This window comes from Plecotus auritus (genome assembly GCF_963455305.1).
Source record: "Plecotus auritus genome assembly, chromosome: 3".
In the NCBI taxonomy this organism is placed as follows: Eukaryota; Metazoa; Chordata; class Mammalia; order Chiroptera; family Vespertilionidae; genus Plecotus; species Plecotus auritus.
In genome coordinates, this window is record NC_137772.1 from 9788478 (window position 1) to 9801832 (window position 13355).

At 44.2% G+C, this 13355-nt stretch overlaps 1 protein-coding gene across 4 annotated transcripts in view; it reads right to left on the bottom strand.

Annotated features, from left to right (window-relative positions):
- PDLIM3 (PDZ and LIM domain 3) overlaps positions 1–6215 on the bottom strand; it is a 29753-nt gene extending 23538 nt beyond the window's left edge. The window contains exon 1 of one of the 4 annotated variants that reach the window (XM_080661556.1): positions 5811–6215. In XM_080661556.1, coding sequence (XP_080517682.1) covers positions 5811–5903 — 93 coding nt within the window. In that variant the 5' untranslated portion in view covers positions 5904–6215. The remainder of the gene's footprint in view (positions 1–5810) is intronic. The other 3 variants (XM_080661558.1, XM_080661559.1, XM_080661557.1) reach the window with 3 other exon arrangements.
- Between the last annotated feature and the right edge of the window lie 7140 nt (positions 6216–13355).

The following is a 13355-nucleotide window of genomic DNA, read 5'->3' on the forward strand; positions in this document are numbered from 1 at the left end:
CAAGTGAAGTCCAAGATATGGCCCTTATGGGATTTTTATGTTGATAATAAAAATGATTGAAATAGTTATGGAGCAGGAAAAGTGTATACTGATGGGCTTACGGTGGGGCATGGATCAACATGTGGAGAAACCCCATTATTTGGTTGTTCTCCCTTGACTACAAATAAACTCCAGTGCCTCTCCTGGCATTCAAACCCTCTAGCATCCACAGTCTACATCTCTAGAGCCATACCCATACCACTTAACCTAGGATCTCTGTAAGTAGTACCTGGGCATGGGTATGTACTAAAGTTATCAAAAATTATCTGGGTGAGTCTAATGTGCAGCCAGGGTTGAGAACTATTATAATACTAGAGGCCTGTTGCAGGAAGATTCCTGAAAGAATAAGGCTTTGTCGGGCCTATTCCTGCAAGAATAGGGCTTCCTGTGGCTGGAGTGAAGCAGAGAAGGGAGCGAAGCCCGCCGAGGCTCCCTTCTCGGCTACTTCCCTCCCGTCTCTGCTGCTTCACTCCCTCCCTTGTCCGCTGCCTCGCTCCCTTCTTCACTGCTTTGCTCCCTTCTGCAGTGCTTGGTTTCCTTCTATGCTGTCTTCAGTCTTCGCTCCATGCCTGCATATGCAAATTAACTGCCATATTTGTTGGGTTAATTTGCATACTTGCTCCTGATTGGCTGGTGGGCATAGTGGAGGGATGGTCAATTTGCATGTTTCTCTTTTATTAGTGTAAATTACTAGAGGTCCAGTGCACTTGGCCTGTAGGGATTGGGCTGACACCAGCTCTCCAACATCCCCTGAGGGGTCCCGGATTGCGAGAGGGCGATTTTGGGGTGATGCACCCCAGAATCAGGCTCCCTCCTCTCTAGTTCCAGGTGTGTCACCCAAGAACCGCAGCTGCCAAGTCACCGCAGCTCAGCAGCTCCTGCGTTGAGCGTCAGCCCTCTGGTGGTCAGTGTGTGTCATAGCTACTGGTTGGAGTGTCTGCCCCTGGTGGTCATTGTACATGATAGCTACCAGCTGGTTGGCTGGTCACTTAGTCTTTTATATATATAGATTGTTATTGATTTTGTATTATTATTGAGAACTACAATCTCACTGAATTCTCAAGATGATCTTTTAAGACGAGAAAACTGATGCTCAGAAAGTATAAGGAACCTGGCTAAGGTCACACATGCAGTGAAAATGTGAATTTCCCTCATGGATCTTTACAACCCAAGCTCCTCCACTATCCCATCATGCCACTCCTGAAGGTACTCTCTCTCCCCGACTCCTCCTACCTCTTTGGTCATGCTTCAATTCATGGAATCCTGGACAGGTTCTATCACAGTGGTTTATGCAAATGTCCTTTCTCTTCTACTGATATGTGAGCTTCTCAGGGCATAGAAACCAATTAAGTTACGATGGTATCCTCACAGTGTCTTCCACATGCAACACATCCTGCACTTAATAGATATTTATGGGATGGATGAATGTTATGCACATAGGAACCAGCACTTCCATGCAGACATGTCTTTGGCAGAACAAAATTAAATAGATTTTTAATCACATCAACTTTCTTGCTACACTTGAATCCTGGAAAGGGATTGCATTCAGCTGTACACATTTCTTTCTAAAAGTTCAAATTTCAAATACAGTTTATGTTAAAGGAATACACATTTCTATGGTAAAGCCTAAAAAACTCAAGACTGCATTAACATTGCCTGTGTTGGTACCCAAGTGCACATAGCATTCTCAGTTGCAGTGATCTTGAACTTGGGTGTGCTCTGAATAGGGAGGAGGGGAGAGGGGGAAGAGGAATTGAGTGGGAAAGGACATGCTGGCAGCAGATGTATACAATAATTCTCTATCATGTGCACAAACGAACCTTGCACTTTATTCCAGATTGGACCCTTTGTGAAAGCAAATGACCTGTAACTTGGCAGTGATAATAGATCCACCTTCTGGGTGGTCCACACACTTCAAAAAGAAAGACTCCTTAGAATCCTCCTGCTAAGAAAGGAGATGCTGCTCACTTAGAGATTGAGCCCAAAGCTTTCTTCTGTGAAACACTTAGGCCAGTTATATATGGTGGCTGCAAAAACTTCCCACTCCCCCAAACTCAACACCACAACATAACTTATATTGCACAAAGTCTAGAACACCTATTGGTTAGAAATTGCTCTCCTAAAAATTGTGTGTGTTGTTTCAGTTGCTCAATTTTTTGAGAATGTCTGGTCTTTGATATACCTTACTTCTGATGTTCTTTTTTATGATATAATGATCAACCTGACAGATTAATTAGATTGTAAGCAATGGTGGGGTGTATTTCAGTGGATGGAGAGAGTGACATTGATAACCTGGTGCCCCAGCCCTGGTGTAGCAGAGGATCATTATCGAGCAGCATGGCTGAGTCCGGACTTGTATTGTGTGAGGGAGGGAGGTGGGGGTGGCTGGTAGGAGGATAAACATGGATTTAATTGATTTGAGGAATACATCTGACTTATGGGACTTTTTGTGGCATTAAGTGGAAGCATTAGTATCTCAATTCTTTGCATATGTATCTAAAATAGACAAATCAATTAACAAAATAATTGCCATTCATCTTTATCATGGGATATTTTCGAGGACACAATCTGCACTTATTTGTGATAGCTATGTTGAAAAGTGAGCAGTGTAGTCAATCATTCATATTGTGTCATATTTATTCTGTAACATATATGATGTACAAAGCACTGTACTTGGTGCTGAGTAACTCCCAGATTTGAAAGTTCCTGCCCTTGAGGGCCATGTGGTTTGTGGGACACAGATGTGCTCAAACATCTGTGGTATCAGGTGAGATATGAGGAGAGGTCATAGGTCAGAAGCTATGGTAGTCAAAGGGGCCAAATGCTATTTGACTAGGTTACCATAGGCCTAGAGGACAGTGGGGTGGAGTGGGGAAGAGAATTCTGGAGGAAAATGATAGAGGAGCAAAGATTTGTTAGAGAAATCTTGAGTAGTCCAGAGTCACGGCACTGCTGCCTATTGGTGGGTGAGAGGAGGAAAGTGGGGGGGAGGGGGGAAGAGGGCCAGAAAGGGAGGAAATGGAGTTAGAAACTCGAGTTGGGATAGAGGGTGAAAGCCCTGAGTGTGTAAAGACTGCACATTTTATTTACTACTAGAGGCTCAGTGCACGGATTTGTGCACCAGTGGGGTCCCTCGGCCTGGCTTGCAGGGATTGGGCCGAAACCGGCAGTCCAACATCCCCTGAGGGATCCCGGAGTGTAAGAGGGCACTCTGCAAAGCTGCTGTTGCTCGGCAGCTCCTGCATTGAACATCTGCCTCCTGGGGGTCAGTGTGTGTCATAGCTACTGGCCGGCAGGCCTGTCAGCTGGTTGCTTAGGCTTTTATATCTATAGACACTCTGGTGATGCTACTGAGGGGTGTGGAAGAATGGGGAAGATAGGAGCAACCTTGCATCTCCCGAAGATGGCTGGGAAGGACACGCAGGGTGAATTGGGGAGGGAGACAAACAGCTCAGTGGGACGTTATGAAATCTTGAAGAGGTACAGTGGTAGAAACAAAGAAAAGGGGTAGATGTTAAAGATAGAGAATCAACAGAACCAGGTGATGAATTGGATGGCACAAAACACCTATTGGAAATCTCTGTACGGTAAGCAGATTTTTTCCCATGTGTAGACTTCAGAGTGCAGACCTTGGAGGCCGGTAGACCTGGCAGCACTGCTGCCCCACCCCTTGTCCTCAGCAGGTTGATGAATCTCTTGAGGCCTCCCCCTCCTCATCTGTAAAAGGGGATAATAGCACTCCTGCTCTCATTGAATTATGGTGAGATGTAAGTGAGTCTGTGGATATAAATAAAGGGTTTAGAAGAGAGCACTTCCTTTCCACAGAATATAAAGATTCTAAAAGTAATAGAATAATCCTACTACCTACGGACAACAATGAGCATTACTTTTTTGCAATATCTTCTAGTCTTTTTCCAAAGGATTTTTAGTATTCTTACAGTTTCAGTGGAAATAGTCTCAATTAGGTGTTTGCTAAGGCGAAAAAGTTCATGCAGATGTGTTTTCATTCATTCAACATGAATCTCCTACAGTTTGGGGGATCCCTGGAACACAGATCAATTTAGTTTCACCTGCCTTTACCTGCCTCCTTGAGTAAAGTTAATCGAAGAGAAGAGGCGTGGTCAAATGAACAATCATGCATGGTGCTGCACGGCTACTGAACCAACCGTCACAATGATCAATACCATAAGTAATGAGTTAAAAATTCAAGCCAGAATTGGCCTCCCAAGTAATAATTGTCATCATATCAAATATGTTTACAAAGAGCGCCTGCAGTCCAACCCCAGAATGTACGCACGGCTTTAAATAAACATTGTTCCAAATGTCAACAGCTCGACTTTCAAGCACAAGATGAATCATATTGACGTGCTGCATAGCAATAGCAAGATACTCCCTTTTGTAAATCACTTAATTGTTTCTTTAGGGTTTGATATAAATATGATTTATCTTTTGTTAGAATTCAAAAGCTTATTTCATTTAACATAAACAAATGAGAATGATACGTCAGAAACTTTAAAAATATTTCTTAGTAGAGATAATGGAAACTGTTTTCTTTGGTAAATCCATAAAAGGCGTTGCTTGGCCCAGATCGCCAAACCGTTCTCTGCTTAGTTTACTTAGGGACATTTTTGGGGGTATGTTAAGTTTTCATGTCTCATACAAAAACGCATGTCCGATGTGTTTATATGTTTTTGAAAAATGTAAAACAAAGCTTGAAATGTTCCATGGTGTGCCTTTGTATGATACATGTTTGAAGGTATTTTTCAAAGAGATTGGTTCCCAAATCTCACAGACACATAAGAAGAACAGAATTTAAAAGGTATGATCTTGTTCAAAAATCTATGTGAGTAAATCCGATTATAAAGTATACACTTATCAGATGCAGTATAAGCAGTAAGGAAGAGGGGACAACAAAGCATAGAAGTATCAGGTTTACTATGGTTTATAAGTGATGATAGAAATAATTTTCTTTTAAGACAAATACTTGTGTTAGAAAGAAATCATCTAGACTAAGTAGAAGTTTATGGAGAGGACAGAACCCCCGGAGTTTCCTTTTTCTTTCCCTCTGATTAGACAATACTGCAAAGAAGAGCGAGTAAGAAAAGCTTGACGTTAATAGTAAAGCATTCTTTTCAGAGTTATTAGGCTGAATGCCGATTTTCCATCAGGTAAACGAAACTCTCTGACCGTGTTCTTTGTAGTTTCAGTTATAGGTGCTGATTTCGCAGCCAAGTTCCCAGCTTTGGAAAATATTTATTCAAAACGCCTGGAAACCTAGGGATACAGATTAGTAATGTTTTCCCGGTCTGGGCTGATAAGAGTGTTTCCAACTTGGCGGACCCAGGTAGCTCCCGTGAACAGCGCCCGGCTTAAGTTTTCCTCCAGACCAGAAACAGGCCCCCAGTGTCAGTCCTTTCTCCTTCCCGGGTCCCCATCTCTCCTTCCTGCGTCCCCCATTGTGACTGGAAGGAGACCAGAGTGGAGGGTGGCGGGCAGAGGACACGCGCCCTCACAGCCTCGCCCTCTCTGAGCCCAGAGGAAACATGTTGGCGGAAAGTTGCTGGCGACCCAGAGGATGCAGGCAGACCACTGGGGCTGACAGGTCCATTCTCTCAGCTGCTCTGCATCCTCCAAACCTCTCTTTGCCAAGTTGCGGCCGCCCCTCCAACTGCGAGTCCCGGGCAGAGGACCCACCCAGCGCACCAAGGCTCGATGGCCACCCTCCGCTCCACCGGTCCCCGACTTGCAGCAAAAGAAGGGAGAACACCTACCCTGGTGATGATCAGAGGCTGGTTGAAGTCGATGCCCCCTGAGAGTCGGAAGCCCCAGGGCGCAGGGCCAGGAAGGACCACGTTCTGGGGCATGGTGCCTTCTGGTGTCTCCTTCCTCGGGTGGGGGCGCAGCGAGGGGTGGCCGTGCACACGGCAAGAGTCCCTGAGCCGGACAGCCCTCTGTGCGCCCTGGGCAGTGTCCTCGCTGGGGCTGGGGCCCGGGAGCTTTATCCCTGCTCCCGAGTGACGTCACCGGCCCCCTCCCACCAAGGAGAGCTCCAACTTTGGAAGAAAGAGACGCCGGGCCCAGGGGAGTTTAGGACGCGCGCGGCTGTGTGCAGCCTCCAGATCTGCAGGCGCTGCTGGCGCTGGCGGAGGCTTCGGGTTACAACTCCCATCACTCTCTTAAAGTCGCACCTGTCCTCCTGTTTATTTTCTGCTTGGAGCTCAGCGGGGCGCTTCATTAGAAGTTAAAAGCAGTTAAACCACAGCCTCTGTGCTTTCATTAAAGTAAAACACAGCATCATCGATCCAATGAGTTATTTGCAATTTTGAATGCTGTAACATTTGCCCACTAGCTGTGTGACCTTGGCTAAGTTCCTGAATATTCTTAAGCCACAGTTTTCTCAACTGTGAAATAGGGGTAGTAATGGCCCTAGCCAGTTTGGCTCAGGGGGTAGGGCGTTGTCCTGGGGACTGAAGGGTCCCGGGTTCAATTCCGGTCAAGGTCACATGCCTGGTTTGCGGCCCAAGGGAGCCGATCAATCTCTCATCATTGATGTTCCTATCTCTCTTTCCCTCTCCCTTCCTGTTTGAAATCAAGTACAAATATATTTAAAAAAAATAGGGGTAGTAACTGTACTTACATCATAGGTAGTAACTGTACTTTCACTTACTGTGAAAATTATTCCTCCGCACAGTGAAATACCGCAAACATGAGCCACTTCTGCACAGTTTGAATGCTCAGTTACATACACAGTCATACGTACTGATGGGTGTGCATAACATACTTAATATGCATTCAGATAGAGTCTACATTTATTTGTTTAAAATGAAGAAATCTGAAAGTGACGATGTCGTGCAATCATGTACCCAATCCAGTGAAACTTCTAAAAATACATATGAGTAGCCCATAAATCAATAGACTGGAAATATATTTTCATTTTGATTGGAGCAATTGTCACCTCCTTCAAATGCAGTCCCCAAACGTATGTTTTTGACACATGGGAAGTGAGCAGAACGGAAACCTAGGAGTTGAGACTGTCCTGTGTGGACGGACAGGCAGAGGGAGGGTGCGGAGTGGAGTGCTGGTCAGAGGACCCCAAACCGGAAGATGTGCACAGGAGAGAAGGAGGGTTTCCGGGAGCACCAGGTGGTCCCGGTGCTGCGGTGATTGCCTTGTGCGTATGACCCTTCTTCATCCTGACAAATCCATCAGATTGCTGTTATTATTCCCATCTCTCTCTCTCTCTCTCTCTCTTTTTTTTTTTTTTTAGATAAGGAAATCACTTCCTCGAAGTTGAGTAACTTGCATGAGATCACACAGCTGGTAAGTAGTAGAATTGAGATCCCAAACCCAGGTCTGTCCAGCGGCCGCCTGGGGTGGGGCAGAGAGGCCAGGAGAGTGTGGGGAGGGGCGTGCCTAGTCTCAGCGCGGAATCAGTTGTTTCTGGTGTTATACCCAGCATGTTCTGAGTCCCAAGGAGCGGGGGAAGGAGGCTGGAGAGAAGTAGGAAATGCTTTAAAAACCCAGAATGAGGGTCTTGTATGTCATGCCCTATATGCTAGGACGTAATCAGTCCAGGAGAGCAGGCTGCAACAGACTTTTAATCGAGCCATCTGTTTGGAAGTGGTTTGAAGACTCAGAGAGAAAGAGAAAAGATATTTGGGAAGCTGTGAACAAAATGGACCAGCCTGGGGACTGTGTAAATCACAAAACCAGGATGGGTCCTACAGTGCCCACTGAGGTGGAGTGTATAAAAATCCCAGGGAATAGAGGTTTCCTGCCTCCCACTGATGATGGGTTATCAGGGACACACTTATAATATACTTTGTTGATTTTGCCTATTGGACTGGCTATGTTATTGTAAAGCACATATTCTCTGTCAGTCACTAGCTGTCTCTGCTTGGTACACATGTACATATGTGTGTGCCCCCGCCCTCTCCCCACACACATGAAGGTCAATCCAGAAAAAAGTCTCACAAGCTATTTGGTATAGTCTTCTAGATATGTATAAAAGGCTAATATGCAAAGTGTCCCCTCAGGAGTTCGACCAGGAGACCAGGAGTTCTATTGCTTACTATGACGTGCACTGACCACCAGGGGGTGGCGTGGAAGGAAGGAAGGCCCCAGCTGGCAGCTGGAAGGCCGCAATCGGCCCTGATTGCTGGCCAGGCCTAGGGACCACACCCGTGCACGAATTTTGTGCACTGGGTCTCTAGTGTAATTATAATTGCTTATATCTTACCTCATGAGCTGGCTTATATAACCAATCAATTATATATTTTTGTTTTTTTGCCTTTTTCCCAGCCATTTTTGGCATCATTTGGATGTAAGCAGTATCTCTACACTATCAGTACAATACCTGATGAGTCCTTGAGGCTTTGCAGAGAGCATGGGAGGCAAGGGTAACAGAAACCTAGGAGTTGAGGCTGAGTGGTCCCTGCAGCCAGGGTGAGGGTACTGCTCTTAGTGTGGGTATTGTCCTAAGAAGTTATTTTTGGATGAGTCTCTCCTTTAAAAAAATACTTTCCTTTTTAAAGGAGTATGCCAAACTCTTTATGATTCCATTAAGTATTACTTTTGTAATTATTCTTTTAAACCATGTTTAGAAAGTTCTTTAATCTTTTCCTTTTAGAAGAGGGTCAATTTTTCATTCTACTCTGATGTAAGTGGAAAATCTTTCTGTTTGTTAAAAAAATCGTCTCTCTGATTTTAATTCTCAGATCTTTAATTTTAACCTTTGATTCTCTTCTATTTTCTGATCCTTTTTCTATAATTGTCTGCCGGTGCAAATACAATTCAACCTGCGCAAAACCAAACCCATCATTGTCGTTACACCAAACTGATTCCTGGCCCCTGTGCCTTTCTTTCTTTCCTTCCTTCCTTCCTTCCTTCCTTCCTTCCTTCCTTCCTTCCTTCCTTCCTCCCTCCCTCCTTCCTTCCTTCCTTCCTTCCTTCCTTCCTTCCTTCCTTCCTTTCTTCCTTTCTTCCTTTCTTCCTTTCTTTTAAATATATTTTTATTGATTTCAGAGAGGAAGGGAGAGTAGAGAGAGAGATAGAAACATTAATGAGAGAGAGAATCATTGATTGGCTGCCTCCTGCACGCCCCCCTCCTGGGGATCAAGCCCACAACCCGGGCATGTGCCCTTGACCGGAATCAAACCCTGACCCTTTACTCCACAGGCCGATGCTCTATTCGCTGAGCCAAACCAGCTAGAGCCTGTGCCTTTCTTTTTCTTTCCCTTCTTTTCTTTCCTTTTCTCTCTTTTTAAGTCACTGATTTTGAGAGAGAGAGAGAGAGAGAGAGAGAGAGAGAGAGAGAAAGAAACATACATTGATTTTGCTGTTCCACTTACCTATGCATTCATTGGTTGATTCTTGTATGTTCCCCGACGGGGGATGGAACCCACAACCTTAGCGTATTGGGATGACACTCTAACCAACTGGGCTACTCGGCCAGGGCCTCTGTGCCTTTCCGTTTATTTTTCTACTGTTCCAGGCTTCTAGGGTTATAAATTTTCCCTCTTTTAAAATTTCCTATATAGCAAATGTTGCTATGTATTGTGGTTCCATTCACTAATTCATTCAATAAACTTGTGTTGAGCATCCGTGACATGCCAGGCACGGGGAATGCGAAGATGAGTAAGACCCACTTTCTGTCCTCTAGGCAGTCATAAAGTAAGGAAGATGGAGATGGGAAATGTGATCACATCATGTGATGAGCACTGGGACAGTATTGGGTACTAGTATAGTGACGGAATAGGAATGAAGGGTGTAATCAACTCCTCTGGTAAAGGTGTCAGGGAAAGTTTCCAGAGGAAGAGATGTTAGAGCCGGATCATAAAGAGTAAGTGTTCCAGGGAATGGGAATTGGAATGGAAACAGGAAGGAGGATATTCAAGGCAGAAAGAGCTGTATAGGATGTGCAGTGGCGGGAGGCAGAAAACATTGGGGAGGATCGGAGACAACGGTCATAGCATTCAGAAGCTGTATCACAGGGTATGTTACACTAACATTCCAACTTCATCCTATTGGGAGCGGAAGAGTTTTAAGCAGCATGTATCATTTGCCTTTTAGAGGCTTCTTTCTGGGAGGTGGGAGGATGAATCACAATTGAAGGAGATAGGAAGCAAGGAGTCCAGTTAGAATGTACTGCAATAATCCAGGGGAAGATGTTGATTTGGGCAGTGGGATGGAGAAGAGTGGGCAGACATGGGAGTCATTAGGAAGGTAAATTGACACAATCTGGGGACAGATGTTACTTGGAGGATTAGGGAGAGGTTAGGAGATTTGGAAGGCTCCCCAAAGTCTTCATTGGGTATTATGTGAATGGTGGAATTATTAACAAGGAGAAAATATATAAGTACAGAAAGGTATTTTTGTTTTAATTGTGGAATGGTAGGTAGAGGAAAGAACAGTTTTGGTCATGCTGGGTTTGAAATACCAATCCTATATAATAAAAGCATAATATGCTAATTGTCCGACCAATTGGTCAACTGTTGGCCGACTGCTCAACCAGTCACTATGATGTGCACTGACTACCAGGGGGCAGATGCTCCAACCTGTAGGTTAGCTTGCTGCTGGGGTCCAGCCGATTGGGACTGGGCGAGACGGCCCCGATCGCCAGCCAGGCCGAGGGACCCCACCCATGCATGAATTTGTGCATCGGGCCTCTAGTAGTAGTAGAAGTAGTAATAATTATAATAATAATAATGATGATGATGGCAGCAAATGATTACATGCACTTAGCCAGACACACTTCAAATAATTTTATATTTATTAATTCACATAAACTTCACAATAATTCTGGGAGACAAGTACTATTATTATCATTATTTTAACAAAGATGCTAAATAATTTGTCTAAGTTCACAGAGCAAGTACAATGGAGCTAGGGTATCACTGAGACATCTGGCTCCATATTTTGGCCTTTCAATCAGTGCATTATATAGTCAGAAAAACTTCTGAATCTTAGGATAATTTATTAGACAGCAAAGTAACAGATACAGGATGAAATCGCAAAAGGAAATATGGTATGTGAGGTGACAAGAAAAAAGGGTTAATGATTAAGCTCTGAGAAACAGCAGCATTCACAGGCAGGAGAGTAAGAAAACCATAAAATAAAATAGTTTTCCTCTTGCAAAATGTTCAAAGAAAACCATGAAAGTGCTGGCACATAAGACAAATGAGGAGAGAAATTCAAGAAGAGAAAGCAACTATCCCAGGGAAGTGAGGTGAAAGTTGTAATGGTACTAGTAAGTGCCTATTAGGTACAGGTCTCAGAGCAGAGTCAAAGGAACGGTGAGAACCGAAACAGACTACCATGCTGTGAAGAATAATGAGAGGAGAGGAGAATATAGATGTATAGATAATCTGTTCAAGGAATTTATTAATGAAAGGAAAGGGAAGATTGATCAGCTAAGGGGGATGCAGGTCAAGTGAAAACACTTTTTTTTTTTTTTTAAAGATGGAAGCTTAGTAATGTTTTCTGAAGTCAGAATAAAGAAGATGCTAAAGAACCAAGAAGTATGTGGATTAAGCAACTTCAGGGGATTGACATGCGAGATAGAAGTATAGGTCATGAAGAGGACAGGGCCCTTCTGGATGAAGTTCCCGGAAGCTGAGATGTGCTATCAGAATAGACTAGTTCTCTTCATTTAAAATTCTACCTGCTTCTTTCAGGAACTTAGTGACTTTATCTCTGGATAGTGAAGAGTGTTCTGAGATTGCCTACTTGCCCCAAATCTCTCCCATTCTTTGTACCTCACAGACAACTGCCAGATTGAAATACTCCGTCCTTTTGGGTAGGAACCTACAGTAGCACTTCTTTGCCCCTAGGATAGAGCCAAGCTGAGCTAATGAAAGTCTCTGATGGCTTTTTATCATCTGATATGTGCCATGGACATGGCCTCCTCATCACATAACAGTCACTGCAGAGCTTGCCAAGTGGGCTCTGACTTCTCTTCCCAGGTTGTTTTCTATACTTAAGATTTTTTTCTTTTTCTTTTCCCTTTTCTTCTTTCCTTCTTTCCTTCTTTCCTCCCTCCCTCCCTCCCTCCCTCCCTCCCTCCCTCCCTCCCTCCCTCCCTTCCTTCCTTCCTTCCTTCCTTCCTTCCTTCCTTCCTTCCTTCCTTCCTCTCTGCTTCCTTCCCTACCCATTTTTTCTTTCTACCTGACTTTAAGGGAAGAGTATGTCTTTGTGTGAATCTGCAATTACCTTAACCAATGGTTCTGAATTTCGATGAGCATTAAAAGAGTGTGGGTGCTTATTAGAAATGCAAACTCCTGGGTTGCACTCTCAAGAGATTTGAATTCAGTTGCTGGGGCCAAAATTTATTGTAGGTGTTCTATGGACCACCCATTAAGAAACAATAAGTCAAATCAACCTGTAGGATTATAATTTCTTATACTATGTTTTTGTATGTGCTCTTTTCTGGTATGTTCTCTCTTCTCTGTTACTTCCCACTTTCCACATTTTCTGGAATGACATGATTGACCACCTGTATCTATATTAAACTTTCTCTTTACTCAGCTCTTATTTCTAGTCAATATATCATGATTTTGAACTTAGCTATTTTCCATTTAACCAAGCACTTGGCAGTGTGTTAGGTGCTGGGGTTAAACAAAGCAACAGGCATGGATCCGAACTTTGGGAGGATGAATTTTACAAGGATGACTTTTCAGGAGAGCTATTTTTGCATTCCCAACTGGACAGTTGGCTCCCCCAGGACAGGGACTGTATTTCTTTGGAGTCTATCACAACTGCCATCCAGTGCTGGGCCCTGAGGAGGTGGTCAGTAATTACTGATCAGTAGAAACAGGTTTTGGCCTTGAGATTTTTTTGGTTTGGGGAAGCTAATTCTTCTTTCTCAATCTTCCTTCTACAATAGTCCTACAAAGAAGCACCTTCCCTGACAATTGCCGCTATGCCTGTTGTTTACAGTTTCATCTCCTTCAACTTCACCTTGCTGTTGCTGTACTTGAATGTACTTGCTGGCTTGGCTGTGCAAACCAGCTTATCCAGGGGCCTGGGCAGCCAGCCAGTGCTCTCAGGCCCTTCCACGCATTGTGTCTGACTTCCTCTTTGGTCCGAGCCCATGTGATTTCCATGCTTTGGAGGATTTGGGTCTCTGTGAAATCTCTTCTGGGGAATGAGCCAGGCTGAATCCCATGCTTTGTGTCTGCCCTCAGTGCTGGCAGGAACCTTATTGTTTCATTCCCACGTCGTCACACTCCTTGGGACGACGATGTGGTGGCTCGGCTCAAGTTCATTTGGTATTCCCCACCAAAATGTCACTGAATTTTCCCACTATTTGTACTGAA